At 47.0% G+C, this 19,802-nt stretch overlaps 1 protein-coding gene and 1 long non-coding RNA gene across 12 annotated transcripts in view; one reads left to right on the top strand and one right to left on the bottom strand.

The window, feature by feature from the left end:
* Positions 1 to 19,802, bottom strand: part of LOC112567067 (diacylglycerol kinase zeta-like) — a 121,492-nt gene that overhangs the window by 60,431 nt on the left and 41,259 nt on the right. For 5 of the 10 annotated variants that reach the window (XR_003099738.1, XM_025243595.1, XM_025243594.1 and 2 more), the window contains exons 1-2: positions 17,855 to 18,821; positions 875 to 983 (exon numbers count right to left, since the gene is read on the bottom strand). Coding sequence is in view for 9 of the 10 variants with exons in the window: in XM_025243595.1 (XP_025099380.1) it covers positions 875 to 983; positions 17,855 to 18,786 (1,041 nt within the window). In the remaining variant the exon portion in view is untranslated. Of the gene's footprint in view, positions 1 to 874; positions 984 to 17,854; positions 18,822 to 19,802 lie in introns of those variants that run through there. The other 5 variants (XM_025243599.1, XM_025243601.1, XM_025243600.1 and 2 more) reach the window with 1 other exon arrangement.
* LOC112567069 overlaps positions 19,136 to 19,802 on the top strand; it is a 43,303-nt gene continuing 42,636 nt past the window's right edge. The window contains exon 1 of one of the 2 annotated variants that reach the window (XR_003099739.1): positions 19,136 to 19,533. This is a non-coding gene — a long non-coding RNA (uncharacterized LOC112567069). The remainder of the gene's footprint in view (positions 19,534 to 19,802) is intronic. The other variant, XR_003099740.1, reaches the window with a different exon arrangement.

The raw sequence follows: 19,802 nt of genomic DNA, 5'->3' as shown, positions 1-19,802 counted from the left end.
AACACATTTTCATATACATGGATATCACACTTTTTTTTTTTTTTTTTTGGTGGGTGGATGGAATCGGTCTGCTTTCGCTTTTTATTCTTCTCACTTTCAATCGAAAACTAAAAAAAAAAAAAAAAAAGAAAAAAAAGAAATGTATTCTGTATTCTGGGTTGCCCAACCTTTGGATGGAACGCTGTAGCATGTGACATTTTGCTGTGAATATTGCCTGTATATCCCGCTACCTGTTCATTTTGCATTAATACGAAAAAAAGAAAAAACACCTAATAAGATGATTGCACGGTTCACGGAAGCTGACTGACAGATCGGTGTGTTTGGTTGTGTGAAACAACACGTTATGACACAGACTTATGTGTTCATCACACGGTGCGCCGTGACTAATGCCGTGCCGTCACGCACCGCACGTCACTGGCTAATGATATCACTGGCTTCTACTGACACACTGGGACAGTCTTCTCTGGTCAATAGGGGGAGAGAGAGGAGACATAGAGATGAATGAGACAACGAGAGAAGTTTACAAGATTAAAAAAAAAATGTCGGCGCGTAATTAATTTCAATCGATTATCCGGTCACGGATCCATTTAATACATGGAAATAAATCAGCGCTGACGGCTGTTGTTGTTGTTTTTTAACAACCAGAAAGGGCTGTAAAAAAGCAGCTTGCCCATGACTATGTCTAGACAGTGCAAGTTTATTTTTAATTCGACGAAAGCATGAGGATAGAACATTGTAGGCTTGTGTAAAGTTTTTTAAAGGGTGTAGATTTTCTCCACACATAAGCAAAGCGATCTTATTTGTTCTATTGGTGGACGAGTTCTACTGTCTTATCTTCCACCTCACACACATATACACACGCTCGGTGACTTACCGTCCAGTCAATAAGTGATTTGACGTCTGGCTTCTTGTACCCCGGGTACTCGGCATGCTGCGGGTGGAGGTAGGTTGTGTGACTGAAGTTGCTCTTGGCTATCGCTTTCCTGCAACAAGCAGAAGAAAACTGCCAGATGTCACTCTGTCTCGGAGCTGTTCCACGGATGGACAGACTTCTTTACACACAAACACTTGCAGTGTTACTCAACATTACACTGCAGCATTACTCGTTATTATACTCTACTGCTTCACATTACAGTAATCCTCACAAATTACCACACAATAACCCCCAACTCTGAAGTAAAAAATACTCTTCATAAAACAACGCAGTGGACAATATAACAATGGATTAATCCGCAAAATTTTAGTGCAGTAACCTTGAACAGTGCCATATAGTAATCCTCAATATTGCTGTGCAGAAAATATTCATATTACACAACAATGATCTTCCATATGTAATATTGCTGCGCTCTAGTTTTCAATATAACCTCACATAAACTGAGTACAGGTGTGGCTGGCGGCAGCTGAAAATAATACAAGAATACATGTATACCGTTAGTCAACTGTCACCTACTTTAGCAGGAATATTTTCTTTCTCTCTGTGGTTAGTCATGAACTACAAGGTGTACGTTGTTTATACGACGATTATCCCCTTCGTTTTAAGATGTTACCGGTGGCTCTAAATACTACGCCGAAGAAATTCCTACATACGTCTACTATCCACAGCAAGTTTGGACAACACCCGAGTATCCTATGACTTTTGGAGGGAAAGTGCTTCCACCTCGCAATGATTTCGCACTGTACCGAGCATCCTATCCGCCTTTTCGGAGATTTATGCTTGCTTGTGACCTTCACCCTAAGTATCGGTGTGACCTCTTCTGGTTTTGATGTTGGCTAATCGCTATGTCCACGGTCTCTGCTTGCTTCAAAAACATTACCGTAGTCGAAGCTACGTACCCTAGGTACTTATTAACAAAACTATGATCCATATTTATATGGTGTAATGTTTATCTTCTACTTTTGTCGACCATTCATCTCTTACACCCGAATCATGTATTCTACTCGAACTAAATTACCTAAAACGTTTGTTTCACCCTTTTTACCCACAATTATTATTTTCAATCATAGCTTATGCAAGAAAAACGAGGAGGAAGGGAAGCTGGACGACCTTTGGTTTATGCACTGCTGCGTCAAGGAGCACGCTGAGTTTTGAGGGTACTCGAGATGAACGGCCATCGTACACACAGCCAATCCAGGAAATCCACTCTCTGACATATCGTGAACTCCTTTCATCTCCAGACATCTAGTATGAAGAGTTTGAAGGCAACTATGATATATGAGTTCGCCGCCATTTTTTTATTTTTGGGAGTGATGAGCAATGCGATACCATCACGCATGTCGTAGTTTCAGCGGCAGCAGCGCCATCATACGGATTATTATTTTTTTCTGGTCGCAGTGTCACGCCATCGTGCAATGTACATAAACTACTTACGAGCAGCACGTCACACGAATCACAAAAACAGCAAAGTCAAAGCAGCTCCCCTCACAAACCGTCACAGTGGCGCCATATCAAAAACATCATTTTGTTTTGGTAGTGCTCAAACGTTCAAGACATTCTTCCTTTTTTTTCTCCCCCTTTCTCATTTCCTTGCTTCCTCTTATTTTTTTCTCTTTAAGTTTAAGGAAAAGACCCAGAACCTAATCACCACCCCCTCCACTTCCTGCACGTGCAGTCCGCCAACTTCCGGAAGGGCCAAAAGCGCACGCGCCTGACTTTTGCCTGCACCTTCCGGTATGGGGCCAAACGCATGCGCGATCATGATCTCGTACAGCCGCTTTGTCAACATGGTCAAGACTGAAACAGGAAGGATGGGGATGGGCGAGATTGTCGGGCAGCCGGGAAGAGGGAGGAGAGGACTCGAAGCTTGACGAGCGACAGATATTAAGTCTGTCATCTCTTCATCCCTTTCTCACCTACCGACACTCTCTTCACAGCTCTTCCCCTCTCCTCTCCCTTCATAATCTTCTTTATGAAGGCGACTATCCCGCTAGGGGTCAAAGGCGCGCGAAGGGACAGAACGTGGACTGACGTCGATGACAAGAAGCAACGAGTTTTGGGGGCGTTCTAGCCGGTCATTACACGGCCTCTTTCCCGCGCAGGGACAACGTGGAGTGAACCGCCTTCCTCTGTAAGCCGTTTACCAGGAGAAAAACGAGGTTTACAGCCCCTGGAGTAGGCAAGTTGAGACAAGGGTCCCCGAACGGTGGCGCTGGGTGTTAACGGATGCCTGGTGCTTGATCTGACGGCATTAACAACCACTAGCCACCTGTCATGTCAAAGACAAGAGCCCGTGCTGCAGAGTATGGAAACAAAGCCTGTACCCCGCTTCCCTTCCCCGACAAACAAACATCCTCCCCACTAACTCCTCCCCCGCTGTCTAAACAGACGTTCGGAACATGCGAGGTGACTGTGGTCACGGTCTGTGCGGTCAGTATATCTGCATGATGACGACACAGCTCCCTGTATTACCAACGTGATGACGTTGTCCTATCCTCACCCTTCACACGGAAGAGTTCCATTACCTCCCCACCCCCCACGTTATCTCCTCAATCTCCCTCATCTGATGGCGCACGTGCTCGTCTAGCCAGCCAGCGCACGCCCTAGCTTCCGGCCATCACTCCATGAGCCTCTTGTGAGGCTAGAGTTACTGCTCCTGAAAACACGCTACGTCCTTGCGCCGTTAAAAAAAAAATAAAGTACATGTAAAAAAAGAAAAAAACAAAAACAAAAACCGCTTCCCAGCAAATTCAGCCACAAAGACTTTCGGATGTCCCTTTGTCTGGTGACAATACCCTACCGTTACCGTTCTTCCTCTTTCCCGCATCCCCTTTCCCCAACACCACCACCCCGTGGCCATGACCTCACGGTGTAAGGGGAAAGGGCAAATGAGGGCATCTCGTCAAATAGTATTAGCGCATGCCCCGGTGGTCACAGCGGTAGCTCGGGGCACGCTTGCTTTGGCATGGCTTTATCGAGACATACAAACATGTACAGGCTGATGGAAACGATCACTGTTGTGTTATCCATTGTTGCAACAATAAATAAAGACAGGAGAAAGTTAACATTTTCTGTTTTCTCGGTGAGTATATGCCTCAACAATCGAAAGGAGAAAACTGTGCAAGCAAAAAAGGAAGAAAAAATTGTTCAGTAGAAAGTGGTCGACTTTTTCGTGTCCATTTCAGAGAAATCAGGTAGAACTCAGGTAGATATCGTGGATATGAAAGTCAGCAAAAAAGAAAAAAAAATGCAAGCATCGCAGCTGCCTACAGGGTCAGCACGAACATCTCTGGTAGGCGCGCAGGAAAGTATTAAGAAAGTTGCATGCTGCATGCAGCATCACACACTTCATTCCGAAACAAAAGTTGGGAGAGAGCCTTACAAGTGTGAACATTTGCACAGTTGCATCCACACAGCTGTCGCCCAATAATTATTACAAGAGCGAATCCTTGCAAAGACAACAGTTATGTGCAGTAATGTTTTGTTTACCGTCTTTAAATTTCCCCGTGGTGCGCTTGCTAAATCATAACAAAATGGATTTATTTTAATCTAAAACAGCAACAGACAAGAAATAACACTTATTACATTTTTAACGACCATCCTTCACACACAGAGACACTTAAAGAAGAATAAGAACGAAAACATAATTTTCTTAGCATCAAATGAAGCCTGTCTATACATCATTTAAGAACATAAAATATATTTGTACAGACACAAAAATAAGTAAATAAACGTTTGTTTCAAATTAGTTATTTGTTAAAAGCTTTAAATCATTAAATGGAACCCGATGGTGAAAGAGCCCTTTCATGCACACGCGCGTGCTTCGACCTTTTGGCACTGCGTACGCTCTCACTACCTGCTGACTGAATGTTGCCACAAAAGGAACCAAAAGAAGTACCCTAGCCAACAACAAAGACTATTTCACGGAAAATCCTCCGGTCCCGCCAATAGGTGGCACACGCAAAAAAAGAACAGTATCACCGAGACCAGATTCGAATCAACGACACCAGAAACCCCCAACGCCCAGCCTCGCAAACAGGTGTCACAAACAGGTGTCCCGAGACGAGCTCTGAGTGCAGCGGTGACATTACACTGTAACATTCCTCACCATTACACTGCTATGCTTCGCATTAATATATTAGGACCATGGATGTACGCCGCAGACAACGTGCCAGATCGGTCAAGACCCGGATCAACAACGACCGCGCTCCCTATCGGCAGGCTCCAGCGTGGGGACAGCGAAAGGTGTGCTATTGGAACCAAAGCAAACGGAAAGTCCATCAGCAAGTATGAAGTGTACACACGTTACACCAGCGCCACCAAGTGCAACAACTCATCCGCGAGCTATAACGGTACCGGTGGGACGTTGCGGTAGTGGCGGAAACAGATGGAGAGGGTTTGGGGAAACAACAATGGAAGGACAGATATCAGCATCAGGATCGCAACACCAAAAGCGGCAATGGCCAAGCTAGATAGGATCTGGCGTAGCCATAGCATCAGGTCCACTAACAAGCACAATCGGTAAAATTCATGTAAGCACCTATCCTGGTGTATGGATGTGACAATGTTCGCCAAAGCGGAAAGGAGAATCCGGGTATTTAAGAACAAGTGTCCGCGGAGGCAGCTCCAATCTCAGACACAGCACATACAACCAATGGCTTTGTACGAAACAAGACACCGAATTAACACTCATCGTAATAACTCTCAACGTTCCAGTTGAAATTTTTATTTTTAGTGTTTTGATCAAGACACCAACAGGCGCCTCAGAAATACATGGAGAGGGAAAACATCCACCGGTCAGACAGCTGTGCTGTATTCTTTCATCCACCCCACTTCTAACTTCCCATGCAGACAGGGAGTGATAGAGAGGAGGGAAACGTCCCTCAACAAGAACAAAAGTCGTCATACCATTCCTCTGAACTCTCCAACAATAACGACAAAAGCAGAGGTGGGTGGCGGAACTGTCGTCGTCGCGCGAGTTCACGCCTGGCACCTTTCACGCGCTCCACCACCAAAGGTTACGTCACGGCCCAGACAAATGACGTGTTGCAGTGCGCGCGCGCCTGGCGAGGTGCGAACGTCACACGTAGCCTGGCAGGAGAACCCAGACGGCGGGAGGAGCAGGCAGGTGTCCAGCCTCTCACCTGACGTCACACACGCGCACGACGTAAGAAAAATCCTTCCTCCTTCCCTTACCTCCCCTACCGCCGACCACTTAAAAAGCGGGACTTCTAAACAGGAAACAAGATTAATTTATGCCTACTTGTGGTTGATTGCCACTTTACAAGCCCTCCTCCCCCCACATCTCAAACCTCCCCCCCCACACACACACAATGAACTCTTGATTAGAAGAAAAGAAGAAAGGATGTGGAGAAGTGGCCGCTCTTCTCTTGTTCTTACTCCGCTGCAATAAAAGTTTACCTCAATGTACTCCTTGATGTGCAGACTACGTCATCGGAATAGGGAAGAATACAGATAAACAGGTTTCATCTATAAATCACCTTGTTTTGTGAGAGAAACCCGACCTACAGACCTGTCACTCTCAAGACAACCTTGTCAACGACCTGTTTACCGACGGTATGGTATAGCACGGTAGGGAAGCCAATCCCACCGCATGCCACACAGTCTTTGCTTTGTTTTTGAGTGAATGAACAGCGAGTGAACGAGTTGTGCACAGTGCGTGCATCTTTGCATTGCTAGCACGCGTCAACACGCGGAACACAGCACGCTATTGCCATGCGATGTTAACATGACATTTAGTATGTATATGTAGGCTCTCAAGTGTTTGCAGACTTTATGACCACCCTGCAGAATTACAGCCACCGCCGGACTTGTGGAACAACGATGTCTGACGTCAGGTTTTGACGTCACTGTATCGCAAATTTTGACGTCATCACTGTCTGTCAGCTTGACGTCAGAGGCCTCCAGGCTGTCGACTTCCTGTCGCTGAAGTCAGCCACGTTCTCTTCCCCTCCACCAACGAGGTTTTAACACGCATGAACCACCCACACCAGCTCCAGCCTTCAGGTGACGACAGTTCTCTGGGTGCACCGACACACCTACCCGCTTGTTGTGACCGCACCCACGCCATCCACCCGCTTAATACGCCCACAAGACTATCAATGACAGATAAAGATATAGCGTGAGATACCCAGGTTCTGTTTTCTACAAATGCTAGACTTTTCTCACGTGCGATCCGCTTGATTAAATGTCATCTAGACAGTTTTTTTTAAATTATCTTGTGATTCCAGAAAGATCGATGCAGTCTTGTCAATGACATTTATCGCGTTAAAACTTCCGGCCGCGTTTCAAACGGTTTCAGTACAGTTTACCGACGGCGAAGATGTGTAAACAGTCTGGCTGTAAAAAAAAGTGAGCTAAACAGACCATCATTAAGGAAGTGCAGCAGACAGCTACCATCATCTGTCTAGGGCCCACCAGGTGATCGTTTTGCGCCGCAGAACAAGGTTAAACAGCCTAATGCACCCACTCCCTATACCGGAAGTTACATCTTGTGTCATCCCCAATGTACTCTTGTGAGGACGCAGAACAGACGGCGCAGCACATCCTACAGGAGTGCAGGCTCCTCCGGCCTTTAACGATGTCCCTCCGAGCTGGACAAGCATGTGGATGTTCTGAGGATGACCGACAGCTTCCTTTCGAGAGCTGGTCTCTTAGAGTAATTAAGACAACGACTACAGCAACGACGACGACGATAAAACAAGGCAACATTTACTTTCAGAGAAAACCAGAGTTTCAACATTTTATGTCTCTCTGATTTCATCCAAAACCATCATCCTCAGTTAAAAAGAAACTTGTTCTTATAAAGTCTTATCAATAGTGTTGAGAGCGTTTTCTGAGTGGGATTTCGTGCAAAGTTTACACTCGCGGCGATGCAGAAAATTTACAAAAGTTGAAAAGACAGAAAAGAACTGAATTTGATGAGTCAACTACCCTTTCAATGTAGGGTTAAATACAGTTTCATCATCAGCGATCAAAGTTTCACAGACACATCTAAGAAACTGCACATAAATAAATCTGACGAAGTATAACATTCGGTCGGGGAGGAGGAGAGGAGACCCAACAGTACAAAATGTCTGTAATCAAGAATCAAACAGGACGCTAAAGAACATTACATCATGTAAGTCATTGATGACAAATAAATATGAGTTGTTTTCCTTTTTTGAAGTGTACTCAAAGCCTTCAAAGCGTGGGACAGGAGGTCTTTCGAGGTCAAAACTCTCTGGGTTCTTACTTTGTTTTCTTCTCCAGTTCGCTAGAATGAGGCTAAGCTTTTGTTCACATTTACATATAAATGCAGTGGTGTTCGGCTCTCACCTCTCCTATTCATTCTTTGTTTTTGTTTTTGTGCTGCTAAGATCCGGCAAGACATTTACATGGAAATGAGAACCGATGAAAACATGTCACCTTCTGGTTGGCCTGCGCCATGAATCACGTGGCGATCAATGCACGTGCGGTGTACAACGTTTCCTTACAGCTTACAAGTGTAGGGGAAAAAAGAAAAACAAAAATAAAAAATAAAAAAAGAACAAAAGGAAAGGAGACAACAGAGAGAAATATGCTCGCTTTACAGCTAACAGTATTTGCATGACAACACCACGCACCTTTTTTTAAAGGAACATTTTCAGTATCTCTGCCCCTGGGGACCGTTCTTCTCATACGAACATCGGTTTTATGCAAATACAGAAGCGAAGGTGGCAACTATTTACAAATAGGAAACTAAGATGAGTTTCGGTGTGAGCTCGAGTGAATTATGCATGAACTGCATGAGCGTAGTGAGAATTTTAAAGGAAGGAGTGATTTAATTTAAAAGCTCCACGACAACTGAATTCTATGTATCTGTCCATTGGAAAATGATTCTTAGATAAACCCAGTTCTGACATACAGTAATGAAATTTGGGCTCTACTCAAAAGTATCCTTATTAAAAACAAATCCACATATTTGCTGTGAAACGCCTCTTAAATGTGCATCTCAACTTATCAAATGTGTGTGTATAAAATATATTAAATATTGCTTACATCTGGTTAGTTTAACCATATAAAGACTATGCAGGCATATAAAATACTTTTACAGAAACACGTATGAAAAATAAAACTGAGTTACAGATAAACTTTGTAAGCTCAGAGAGAAAGGGAGAGAGAAGAATCCATGATGAAGCATTTACTTAACTATGCACGTGCTTACAAGGCGCCATCTATCACCTGTCCCGCAGCACTCAGCCGAAGAAGTCCTGGCACATCGATCACGTGACCTGCTCTTTGCCCTCCCTCCCCGTGAAGGCCACCAGTAAGAGTGATAAGCACACTGTAGCTTAACGTCTCACAATAACGGGATCTCGTTGTCAAATACTGGTCTGGACTCCACCCCACACTCTTCCGGCGAGAGTCTTCGGCTACATAAACATCTAAGTTTGCAAAGAAAGGAAGATCGGACGGAAGACAGAATGTACGACAAGAAAATGTGGAAAAAAGAAAAAAAAAACAACAAACAAACGCAGAGACACACACACAAAAAGAATGAATGAAAGAAATGGAAAACGGCAGAAAGACAGAAAAAAAAATTATGCGAGGTAGAGAGATTACTACGGATATGACGCAAAGGGCGACTGGAATCCTGGTGAGAAATGGAAGACATCAAAGTCTGACTTCACCGACCTCGGAAAACCCCTCTGGAACAAGCAGCACAGAAACCCGCGATTTCCGTTTGAATGAGACAAGGACTCCTTGATTAGCGACAAACCTAATGGTCCATGAAAACATTGGGAGAGCGTTTTACTCGTATTAAAAAACCCAATCATCCTTAAAGGACTAGTGGGATGCATTTTCTAATGATTGGGTAAAGCCGTCTGCTGTAGACAACCTCATGGATACTTGTCTGCCATGAAGGCCCCAGCCAAGAGGACAGCTGGAATCCATTTTGACCTCTTTCTGTGATTTCGGTAAGAGTGTATCTCAAGAACGGAAGACGGGTATTCACCTACCGTTTGGTGCAATAGTCTCTTGGACTGAGCTGTTACCAATAGTCAGGAAACAATTATACACCTGATGTGTCCTGTAAGCCCCAACACTAAGACATTTACTATCATCCATCTTGAGCCAACTGTTCTCTCTGGAGACGTCTGCGGGTCCAAGTGACTGGGGGCGTATTATGGCGTATTATGACGTATTACGACACTCCAGGCTGATTACACAGTCACGAGCCACACAGAAGAGGAAGTAGGCAACTGCGACTCAACAAAGTCAAACGCTCACTCAAAAAGGTAAAAAAAAATTAAATTCCCCGGACCTCCATAACAGACACTGTTGGTGAATTACGTAACCAATAAAGTTGAATGTTGAAAAAAAATGTTCTCTGATTTCAGCTTGAAATATAAGGGCACAAATGCGAACAGAAAAGGCGTTATCCAGCGTAAAATGCCACTAGAAGCCGACCTTATTTTTTCAGCTACGATAAAAGGACACGCATCCTTCTCTCTCTCATAGAGTCAAACAATAAATAAAAAAATAAAATGTAGCTATGACAGCCAACAGAGTCGAATGCAGCAACATAATTAAATGTCTTACGTAACAGACCCGCAAGAAACTACAGGAATCTTACGGCGCTTTGTAAGAACGATATCGTAGGGGTGTTGTGAGGAATATTAACAAACAAACAAACAAACAAACAAACAAACAAACAAACAAACAAACAAACAAACAAACAAACAAACAAACAAGAAGCTTCGTTGCAAATAATACTGCAATATCTCTGTATCACCATTACTACATTGCTCCAGAATTTCTCGCACCATCTCTACGTGATTACTGATTATATATATCTTTGGCAACCATGATGCAGGGAGAGAGAAAAAAAGTCAACAGCTGGGCAGGAAGATGGAAGTACCCAGCCTTCATTTTCATCTCCTTCACAGGATCATTTCGAAAGTCCTCCAGTTCCGGCCCACTACCACCATACCTCAAACCCTCCCAGCCCCCCAGTTAACGGTGTCGTGGAAACGATAGCTTTTCCATTCGTGGACTTGAATGGTTTCGGCAAATCATCCACAGAGAGGAAGCCGCCACAGCTGCACTTCACTTCCCCCTACTTTCCCCAGCTGCATTCCCCGCCATGACACTATTTTGCGATACTAATAAAGTCTTTCCCTCCCCATAACCGCTTTCACTGACCGCGGCGTAATCGAAGTCGGCCAAAGGAAAGTCGTATTATCCTCCCCTCAAAAAAAAAAAAAAAAAGTAAGCCAAGGTTATAGCATGTAAAATGTGAGGCCTAGTTATTGTGTCGCCATTTGCTGTAGATTTTATTGCCAAGAACCAAGAGAATATTGGAAAAAAAAGAAGGGAGAGAGGATTGAACAAGGAAAACATGTCGGACACCCGTTGCTTGATTAGCATCTTCTCGCCCCGTCTAAAATGACAGACCTGCAGACCCGCGAAAGCGTTTGATCGTCTGTGGGGCTGGCCTGGCCCTACCCAGCAAATGATGGCACTGAAAGGTGAACCGTGGGGCCATCAGACACCCTCACACCCGGTCATGTTGAGCCTTTGAACGCAAGATACTAGCCGACATCCTGGAAGAGATTGGCCCCCTCTGGCGCTTAATAGCTTTTAACATTAAAAAAAAAAAACCCGAACTCAGCTACGGAGCAAGTTGCTTCCAGTTAGCGAAGGCCAAAGAGAACCAGAACCGGAACTTACAACGATTAAATCGTTGATGGAAGGGATTTAAAAAATGAAGCTGATTCCGAAGAAAATTTAGAATATTTATGTCACCACAGTGTACGTGCATCAGAGCCTGCACGCACACACGGATGAACATGATTGAACAGGGACTGCTCTCTCACTTCTCACTCTCTAATGTACACACAGAGGGGAGGGATGGAAAGAAGAAGAGAGTGTGTGTTGGGGAGGGGATGGAAGGAAGAAGAGTGTGTAGGGGAGGAGATGGAAGGAAGAAGAGAGTGTGTGTAGGGGAGGGGATGGAAGGAAAAAGAGAGTGTGTGTAGGGGAGGGGACGGAAGGAAGAAGAGAGTGTGAGCGGGGGAGGGAAGGGGAGTCGATAATCGGATAAGCGCAGCTTTGAGCGACATAAAGCAGGCTTGCATAATTGGAAGGGAGGGAGCAGCAGTGGGCAGCGGTTGCTTGCGTGGGTTTTATGCGTCGTCTCGCAATAAGAAAGCGATTGTGATATAGACAATCGATGGGCCAGGCGCCCGCCAACACTGCCACTCGCCAGAGAGGCTCGTACCTATTCTTCGTCCTTTGCTCCTCTCTCTCACTCTCACACACACACACGCAAGCTAACTTCAGGTTCTTCCTTTTACATTATTGAAGGGTGGGGTTGGGGAAGACTGAGGGATGGGAGAAGAAGACAAAGACTTTTTGGGTAAGAGACGCCCTAACCACTCTTCCCACGCCGATCACCCGTCTACCACCGACGTCTCCTTAATTGTGACGGATACCCTTAGGGACCTTCCAACGTACCATCACGTGGCAAGGGCATCTGCTGTCCTTGGCTTCCGTGCGCCGAGCACGTAGTGAGTAGTAGTAGTAAGTGTGGAGTCCATCCACCTTGCTTTAAAACCCTTTTAGTCCGGATGAATACGGAGGGACGTCTGTTCGAATCTCTATATAACCGTAACGTCAAAAAAAAAAACTTGGAAAAACTTGATCAAAGGTTTGTCCATGTTTGTCCCGTTAAAAACGGTGTCTATCTTTTGATTTTGATTAGTTCTGTTTCTTTGATCGCAGAATAAGCTTGCGGGAGGGGGGAGTTCCGTGTTCCGTCCTTTTCAATTAATTGTTTCTACGGTGTTCTTACAGTTTCCTTTCTCTCCTCATCACAATAGACGACAAAGTCTCTCTCTCTTTACACAAAGAAACATGTATGCTGCAAATACATGAAAACAAACAAAAGTTTCGGATTACACATGCCTGTGAATTTAAACGATGAGAAATGTAAAATTTCCTCCATCTTACACCAGATTGATTCTGTATTTCCTAGTTTAGCTATTATTGGTCTCTTCGGACGACCCAGAGGTATCCAGTTAGAAGTTCTGCATCTTTTTTGAACGTTAAGACAGACAGGACCGTCGGTTTTTCCCTCATACGGGGCTTCTTAGTGCGAGATACGACAGGACAGACTTCTCTGACATCCGACAGTGTCTTCACACCACACTCCTGTCCCTGCTGTACAGTAAAAAGACAGACACACTTCTACTTCCTAACACTGCGCACACACAGCCTCCTCAAGTTTAAACTGTAGGGTCAATATGTCATCAACACTACAGCGCTGTAGAGACAAGGAGGAAGACATGCGGACGCGAGGGACCGGACAAGACTAGAAAGAGGAATAAAGTACAAAGTTTGCGGTTAGTATTCCCTAGAGCTGCACGGTTGATTAAAAGCAAACGTCAAAGTCTAGAGACGCATTAGGTATTGTACTCCTCTTCTCTCCGGCCACCACCATCCTACATCAAGTCCTTCTACTTCTATTTTTGGGCTGAAAGTTTCACTTGAGCTCGTGTGTGGCCTGTGAGACTTCGTGTCCTTCAGCCGCATGTCTCAAGAGACCGCGATCTCTAGTGGAAAAAGTTATTTTCTGACAGCAAACGTCGGAGACCTCTGCCCAGAAATTAGACAGGGCAGACGACAGAGGCGCAAACACCGACTGCCATCAAGTATAAAGAGGAAGTGTAGGGGGGGACGGGGAGAGAAGATGGACGGGGGAGTCGTCTGTCGTTTGACCGATGGTCAGAAGTTCATGTCTTTCCACGGCGGCCAGACTACAGATGGTCATTGGTACGCCCCACGACTGCTGGAAACTAAAGAAGACAGATGGACAAGCACACTACCTCTCTCTCTCTCTTGCACACACAGATCGCGAAAGGTTCCTCCCCTCTCAAGAGAGCTTCTCCTAACCAAAAGGAACTGTCGTCTTTTTCTTCCTAAAACCTCTGGGAACAAAAGTTTTACCTTTGTGTCCTTAACCGGACAAGTGTCTTTGAACGTTTAACCATAGTTTGGATAAGCGAAGGTAACAGAAAATCATTGGTTTCGGGATGAACATTGAGGACATAGGAAGACTAGTCCACATGTTAAGTCCAAACACATTTGCCAATAACACTGGACATTACTTTTGATGTTTGACGTTTTAACACTCTGTCCGATGAAGAGAACAAATATTTACGAACGTTTGCGCACGTCTGGACAAAAATTTCACATCAGCTATACAAACAACTCTACCAACCGTTTCCCCATGTTTGTCCGGCTAAAAACTGATTTTAAGTACTCAGTTACGACAGTCGCAAAACTACTTTGACCTGTGACTTACAACGTGAAACGAGTGTCCACAAAACTTATCGTTTCCCCAGCTACCGTTACCCGGTCACTAAACGCGAGGGTGGGGATGTAAAAGCGAGACAAATGTTTACAAAATGAAGATAAATGCATTTCACGAAGTTCAAACAGTGTAATCTCTCTCTCGCCCATAACGGCTTAGTTCTGTCCTCATGCCACATGGCACTTGACCTTCGCGCTGGCTGAGCTCATAAACCACTCGGTTAGCTCCTACCTTCAGTATGTTAGGCTAACCTCAGGCAGGTATAACGGACATGAAATATTCAAGACGTGCTGTCCTCATCACGCTCTGTCCTACGCCTCGTTATTCACGCACCTGCACTGGAAGATGTTACTGTCGACGATCAATACAACCGTTTCACTCGGTTTCATCTGTGTCTGTGTGTGTGCGTGCGCATGCGCTTTCGTGGGACAGGATCGCGCAAAATGGACGGAAGATGCAGGAACAGCTGGACCAGTCCAGAGCAGTTTGGATGGGAACGCATACGTTTTCTCTCTCTCATACGTGGCAGTGAGATTTCCGCTTTATTGTCAAATCCATACCTCAATCTAGACCCCAGTGTTCACACATGCATTAATCCTACATTTGTACTTCCCGGGCCAACGAGCGTAATCGCGTGCGCAGACAAAATAACTAAACGATGAACACTTAAAAAGTAATATAACGAGAATCAAATCACGACTAGAAAGGGCAAGGGATACAACTGCTCCATGCAAGCTGACCCAATATTAACTCGTTTAATAGTGAAGATTGGCAGAACAGGGCGCAAGAGAAGGATTAGTCAGGTGGGGGAAAGGTCGATGTCGGATTGTGTGTTACTCATCCCAGCAAGGGGCAAGCAGCGTAAAAGTACACAACAACCAGCACAACACTACCAGCAACGGTCTCTCTCACTTTGCCAAGATCACCTGAGACCTGTTCACGTGAACCGAGAGAAATAGCTTAACCATGGGGTCATCCTCACTCTCCTTCCGAGATGATCATGACAATGGAGGGTAGGCAGGTACCAAGAGCAGGGTCAATGGAGGTGTTGTTCCTTCTCTCTAGCGGCCTACACCATTCGACCTCTCAGAGAAACAAAATCTGTGAAATGAAGGCATGTCACACCAAAAGCAACTAAGTTTAATATTGGAGGATGGCTCTCCATCGTATTGTGTCTCAGACCTAGGGTAGGAGAAAATGGAAGTGGGCAAAAGACCTTTAGTGTGCAGGAAACGCCGCATCTTCCGTCACAGTCACCGCCTTTCACAACTTGCCTTCTTTTCACCCAAACGTCGCTGGCGAAGGTGACGACAGGAAGTCACGTGACACCGTGTATACTGTCGACGAGCAAGAGGTCACCGATGTCATGCATCATGGCGCTTACAAAAAGCCTCGCAGCGACCCCGCGTGAACATATTTGTTCGCGCGTGACAACTACCTTATCACGACGATTTGTGTTGCAAACGATGGACAAAGCCAGACAACGCAGGTGGCGATCATCTGATGCTCGCACAAACTCTGCACATCGTCTGATGTCTAGATGATCCTGGCGGTTACTGGCGCGAATAACAAGCACCGAAAACCGATTCTTGACAAGCAACGAACCCGAACCTCGCAGACGCAAGACAAGCAATTGGTGACCGACGGGGAATGGAGGTAGGGGTCATGTGTCATGAGCCAGAATTGCAAGCTGACCGTTTTACAATTGCCGCGCAGTTACCTCCTCTTTCCCTGCGCGCGACCTGCGTCCGTCCGTCCGTTCCATTTGACTTGAAACACGTGCGCCTCGGTGCGGCGTGTCATTACACCGACTTGGTTGTCGTCCCACGCCGGGAAATGGCGCGGAGGCTGATTGGAGACCATTGGCCTCCTCTGTCGTCTCTGGGGAATTTGTTCTGCGCATGGCTGTTGATACAGCAGCCGCGGCGTGGGCGACCGTTGACTGGTGACGCCAGCTGATGTCTTATATGCAGTTCGTCCTGGGAAGGTCTGTTTGAACAACCACGGCGCGCACGCCTCATGAAGAAAGGAAAAAAAGACAAATTTCATACTCCCACGTTTTACAGAGCACATCATTTAAATATTTAAATGAATCGGAAATGTGAGAACATGTGTGTGTGCACATTCTCGATAATCCTAGCAACTTTCCGCATCTTAGCCTACAGGTGTTGCAAGAATGGAAAGGATACCTCATTTAAATTTTAAAATAATGAACGTGCTGACTAGTACCGGAAGTGGATGATACGCATCGTCAGCAATGCGTCATAGTCTTGGCAGCTCAAGCCCGAGCGCTCAGCGCCCACACACACCTACACCAACCCTCCCCCTCCCCGGCCCACAGTTTAATTAACTAATGGCAGAGAAAGAGGCTGGGATGGTGCTTGTGATGAGGTGGGAGGGAGGGGAAGAGATGGCAGGTGGGTGGGGGAATGATTATTCAGACGAGCACACGGTCTTGCTTCATTGCCCCGACCGTCTTGTAAACAGCCAAAAGATCAAATCTGGAGGCAGACAACCGTCTGCAACCGGTTCCGCTAAAGTAAACAAAAACCACGAAACATACCCCCCATCGCCACCACTGGTAGCCAACATTCAGGCGCAGACGCTATTTTATTCCCCCTTTTTTTACTGGGGTACGTTCTCCACCCTCTCACCCTTCTTTCTTTCTGCCACCACCCAATTTTCCTCCCACTCGTACGGTCCAATAGTTTGCAAGATGTCAAGCCCCATCGGGGTGCTCATATATATATATAGGGACTAATTACGGCGCCAGCAGTTCAGACAAAAGGTTTCCACGTGCACACTGCGGAAACCAAGAACTTAATGAAGACAACAGAGTATGGCCAAAAGCATGTGCTAGTGAGTAAAATATGTCCAATGTGGTCCGCTTCTGTTCCCTTCTTCCTTTCTCGCCTCTACGTGTGCCAAGTGCAACGAGTTGAAACAGTGCTCGCACGCGAACACACATGCTGAGAAAGAAACGTGTGCGCAGACGGACGAACAGAAAGACAAAACGAAATGTGTGACGACCACCCACACACACTGACCTAAAAAACCAAGTGACAGATGCTATATATTTTAAAATAAATAAATAAAACCGCTGTATATTCGTACAGTAATAATCACAGAACAATATTTTTTCAGACTCCGGTCGATAACTCAGCATGTGCGACATGCACGCAACGCTGGTAAAAACACTTGACAAGTTCGGAGGAAGCGAGGTGATGCTACCGTAGACCACCCTTGGAAAATAAGCAAAAGGTAAGGAAAGCACACCACACCACCTGTAAGGGGAGGACTGGCGAGGGAATGAGGTGCCATCACACCGCCATTGCAGCTAAATAAACTAAAAAACTAAGAAAAAGACTATACCCCATCTTTAAAGACAGAACTTCATATTTTTTCCCCCATAACACGGATGTGCAAACCTGTCTTACGATGGATGTGGTTTATGCTGCTGAGAGAACAGATGTAGATGCCCAGCAGAGGAGTCTCTCATCTCAAGCTCGATCCCTGGCCACAATCACTCCTTACCTAGGGGAGGGGAGGGGCGCGCTCACCTGACACTCAACGAGATATTGGCCAGAAGGCTGAGCTGCGACACCTCTTTGCGTCCGGCGGTAGGGCAGGCGCCCACGGAGTTGGATCGGATCTGTTGCTGCACGGCGTGCAGGGTGCGCTCGTCCAGGGAGGCCTTGCGGGGGCTTTCCGGAGGCCGCGTGATGTAACCCGCGTCCATGGAGGAAGAACGCTGCTTAATGGTAGGCACGGCTAGGGTCACCACGTCCGTGTATGACCCCGTCTGGCTGCTAGCATCACTACCCTGCTGCTGCGGCGATGCCGGTTCCAGACGATGGATGACGACCGCACTGACATCCCCGACACTGCCGTCGGCAGCGCTCTCGCTCCCTTCCGAGTCACTCAGATACGACCCATCCGACTCCCAATCCGAACCCGAGGGGCTGGTCGAAGGAGAAGAAGCAGCGCTGTTACCCTCGTTGCGGCCAGCCTCGCCCAGGTAGAAGACCGCGCTGGGGGACGAATTGCGTTCCTTCTTCTCCTGCTCCTTCTGTAGGGCCTCAAGGTGCACGCAGTGCATGCAGAGCTTGGGGATCTCGAGCGAGGAGCGCCGCTTCTGGTACTTGGGGATCTGAAGGCTGTACGATGTCTCCTTGTCCGAGATGTTGTCATCGGACGACACGGGACTCCATGGCGCCGCAGAGTCGAAGGAGTGAGAGCGGTGGCCCCCGCTACTCTTGGAAATGGGCACCTGCAGCAAGTCGATGTTGACGCCATGAAGGCTGCTGGCATCAAAGCTCGAAGAGCGGGTCCGGTTCTCGAAGGGGACGTCCAGGCTGTTGGAGGAAGAGGAGGAGGCCGCCGCCACCACAGAGGAGGAGTCCACGGAGGTGGATCTCTTTTGTCGCGGCAAGCACAGTCGGGGGATCTCGAAGGACGGCGAGCGGGAGCGGGATTTCTTGAAGATGTTCATTTCGGTCCTGGCGAGCCAAACAGAAATAACGAGACACGCCGCCACTTCCTGACGTCGTTGTTGCTTCAAAACGGTCCGAAGGACCAGGAGAAGACCGGGTGCGACCCGACCTCCCGACCTGACAAGATGCGAGGGATGCGGAACAACAGCTGCAGCACAGTAGCCGGACCCCCCGGCCAGCCACAACCACCATCAGCAGCAAGTAGTAGTACTCGTAACACACAGACACACACAAACTCCAAGTAGCGGCAGCGGAAGCGGCAACCAGAAGCACGCGCGAAGAAGCGGCGGCGAGCGAGGAGGTTCTGACGGGCGGCGGAGAGGGCGGAGAAAAAAGCCCGAGAGCCCGCCACACGCCGCGCGGCGCTCGGGGCCGCGACGGACCAAAGCCGTGGACCCGCCCAACGTCCTTCCCCTACGTCAGTCCCCCTTCCCTGCTCCCCCCTTCAGTCGTCAGTAACAGCAACAGCAGGAGCCAGCCTCTCCGGTCCGCACACCACCACCACCACACCACCACCACAAACAGACAACAACGACCACCAGCGGCAGTCCGTGGCCTGTCGCGCCGCGTACAGACGGCTGATGCAGTAGCAGGCGACGAGGTGAACGAGGGAAAAACCGATGATCGTCGTTCGCCAGCGCGCACCAGTGACAGAAACGGAGAAGTAGATTTTCTTTCCTTCTGCTCCGTTGGCCAGGGCCCGTCTCTCCAGGTGCACTCACCCCTCTACGCAACGCGGCGCTTAGGTAAGTGGATTAACGCTTTTCTTTCGTTCCGCCTATGGCTAACGATTTCGTCGCACACCTGTTACAGTCCGCAACCTCTGTCACCCCTCGCAGGGATAAATAATAGGAGGCTGTTGGGAGGGAGACACCTTCCTCTCAACCAGCTGCTTGTTATCTTACAGTTGCATCTGACACCAATGTTTGTTATCATATTAGATCATCGATAACAAAGTTTTTCACGGTCCAATTGATTGATTCTCAAGCCACGTTATTACCGACTGGTGCATTAT

This window comes from Pomacea canaliculata, linkage group LG6 (genome assembly GCF_003073045.1).
Source record: "Pomacea canaliculata isolate SZHN2017 linkage group LG6, ASM307304v1, whole genome shotgun sequence".
Lineage (NCBI taxonomy): Eukaryota > Metazoa > Mollusca > Gastropoda > Architaenioglossa > Ampullariidae > Pomacea > Pomacea canaliculata.
This window is presented reverse-complemented; position numbering and strand designations above follow the sequence as displayed.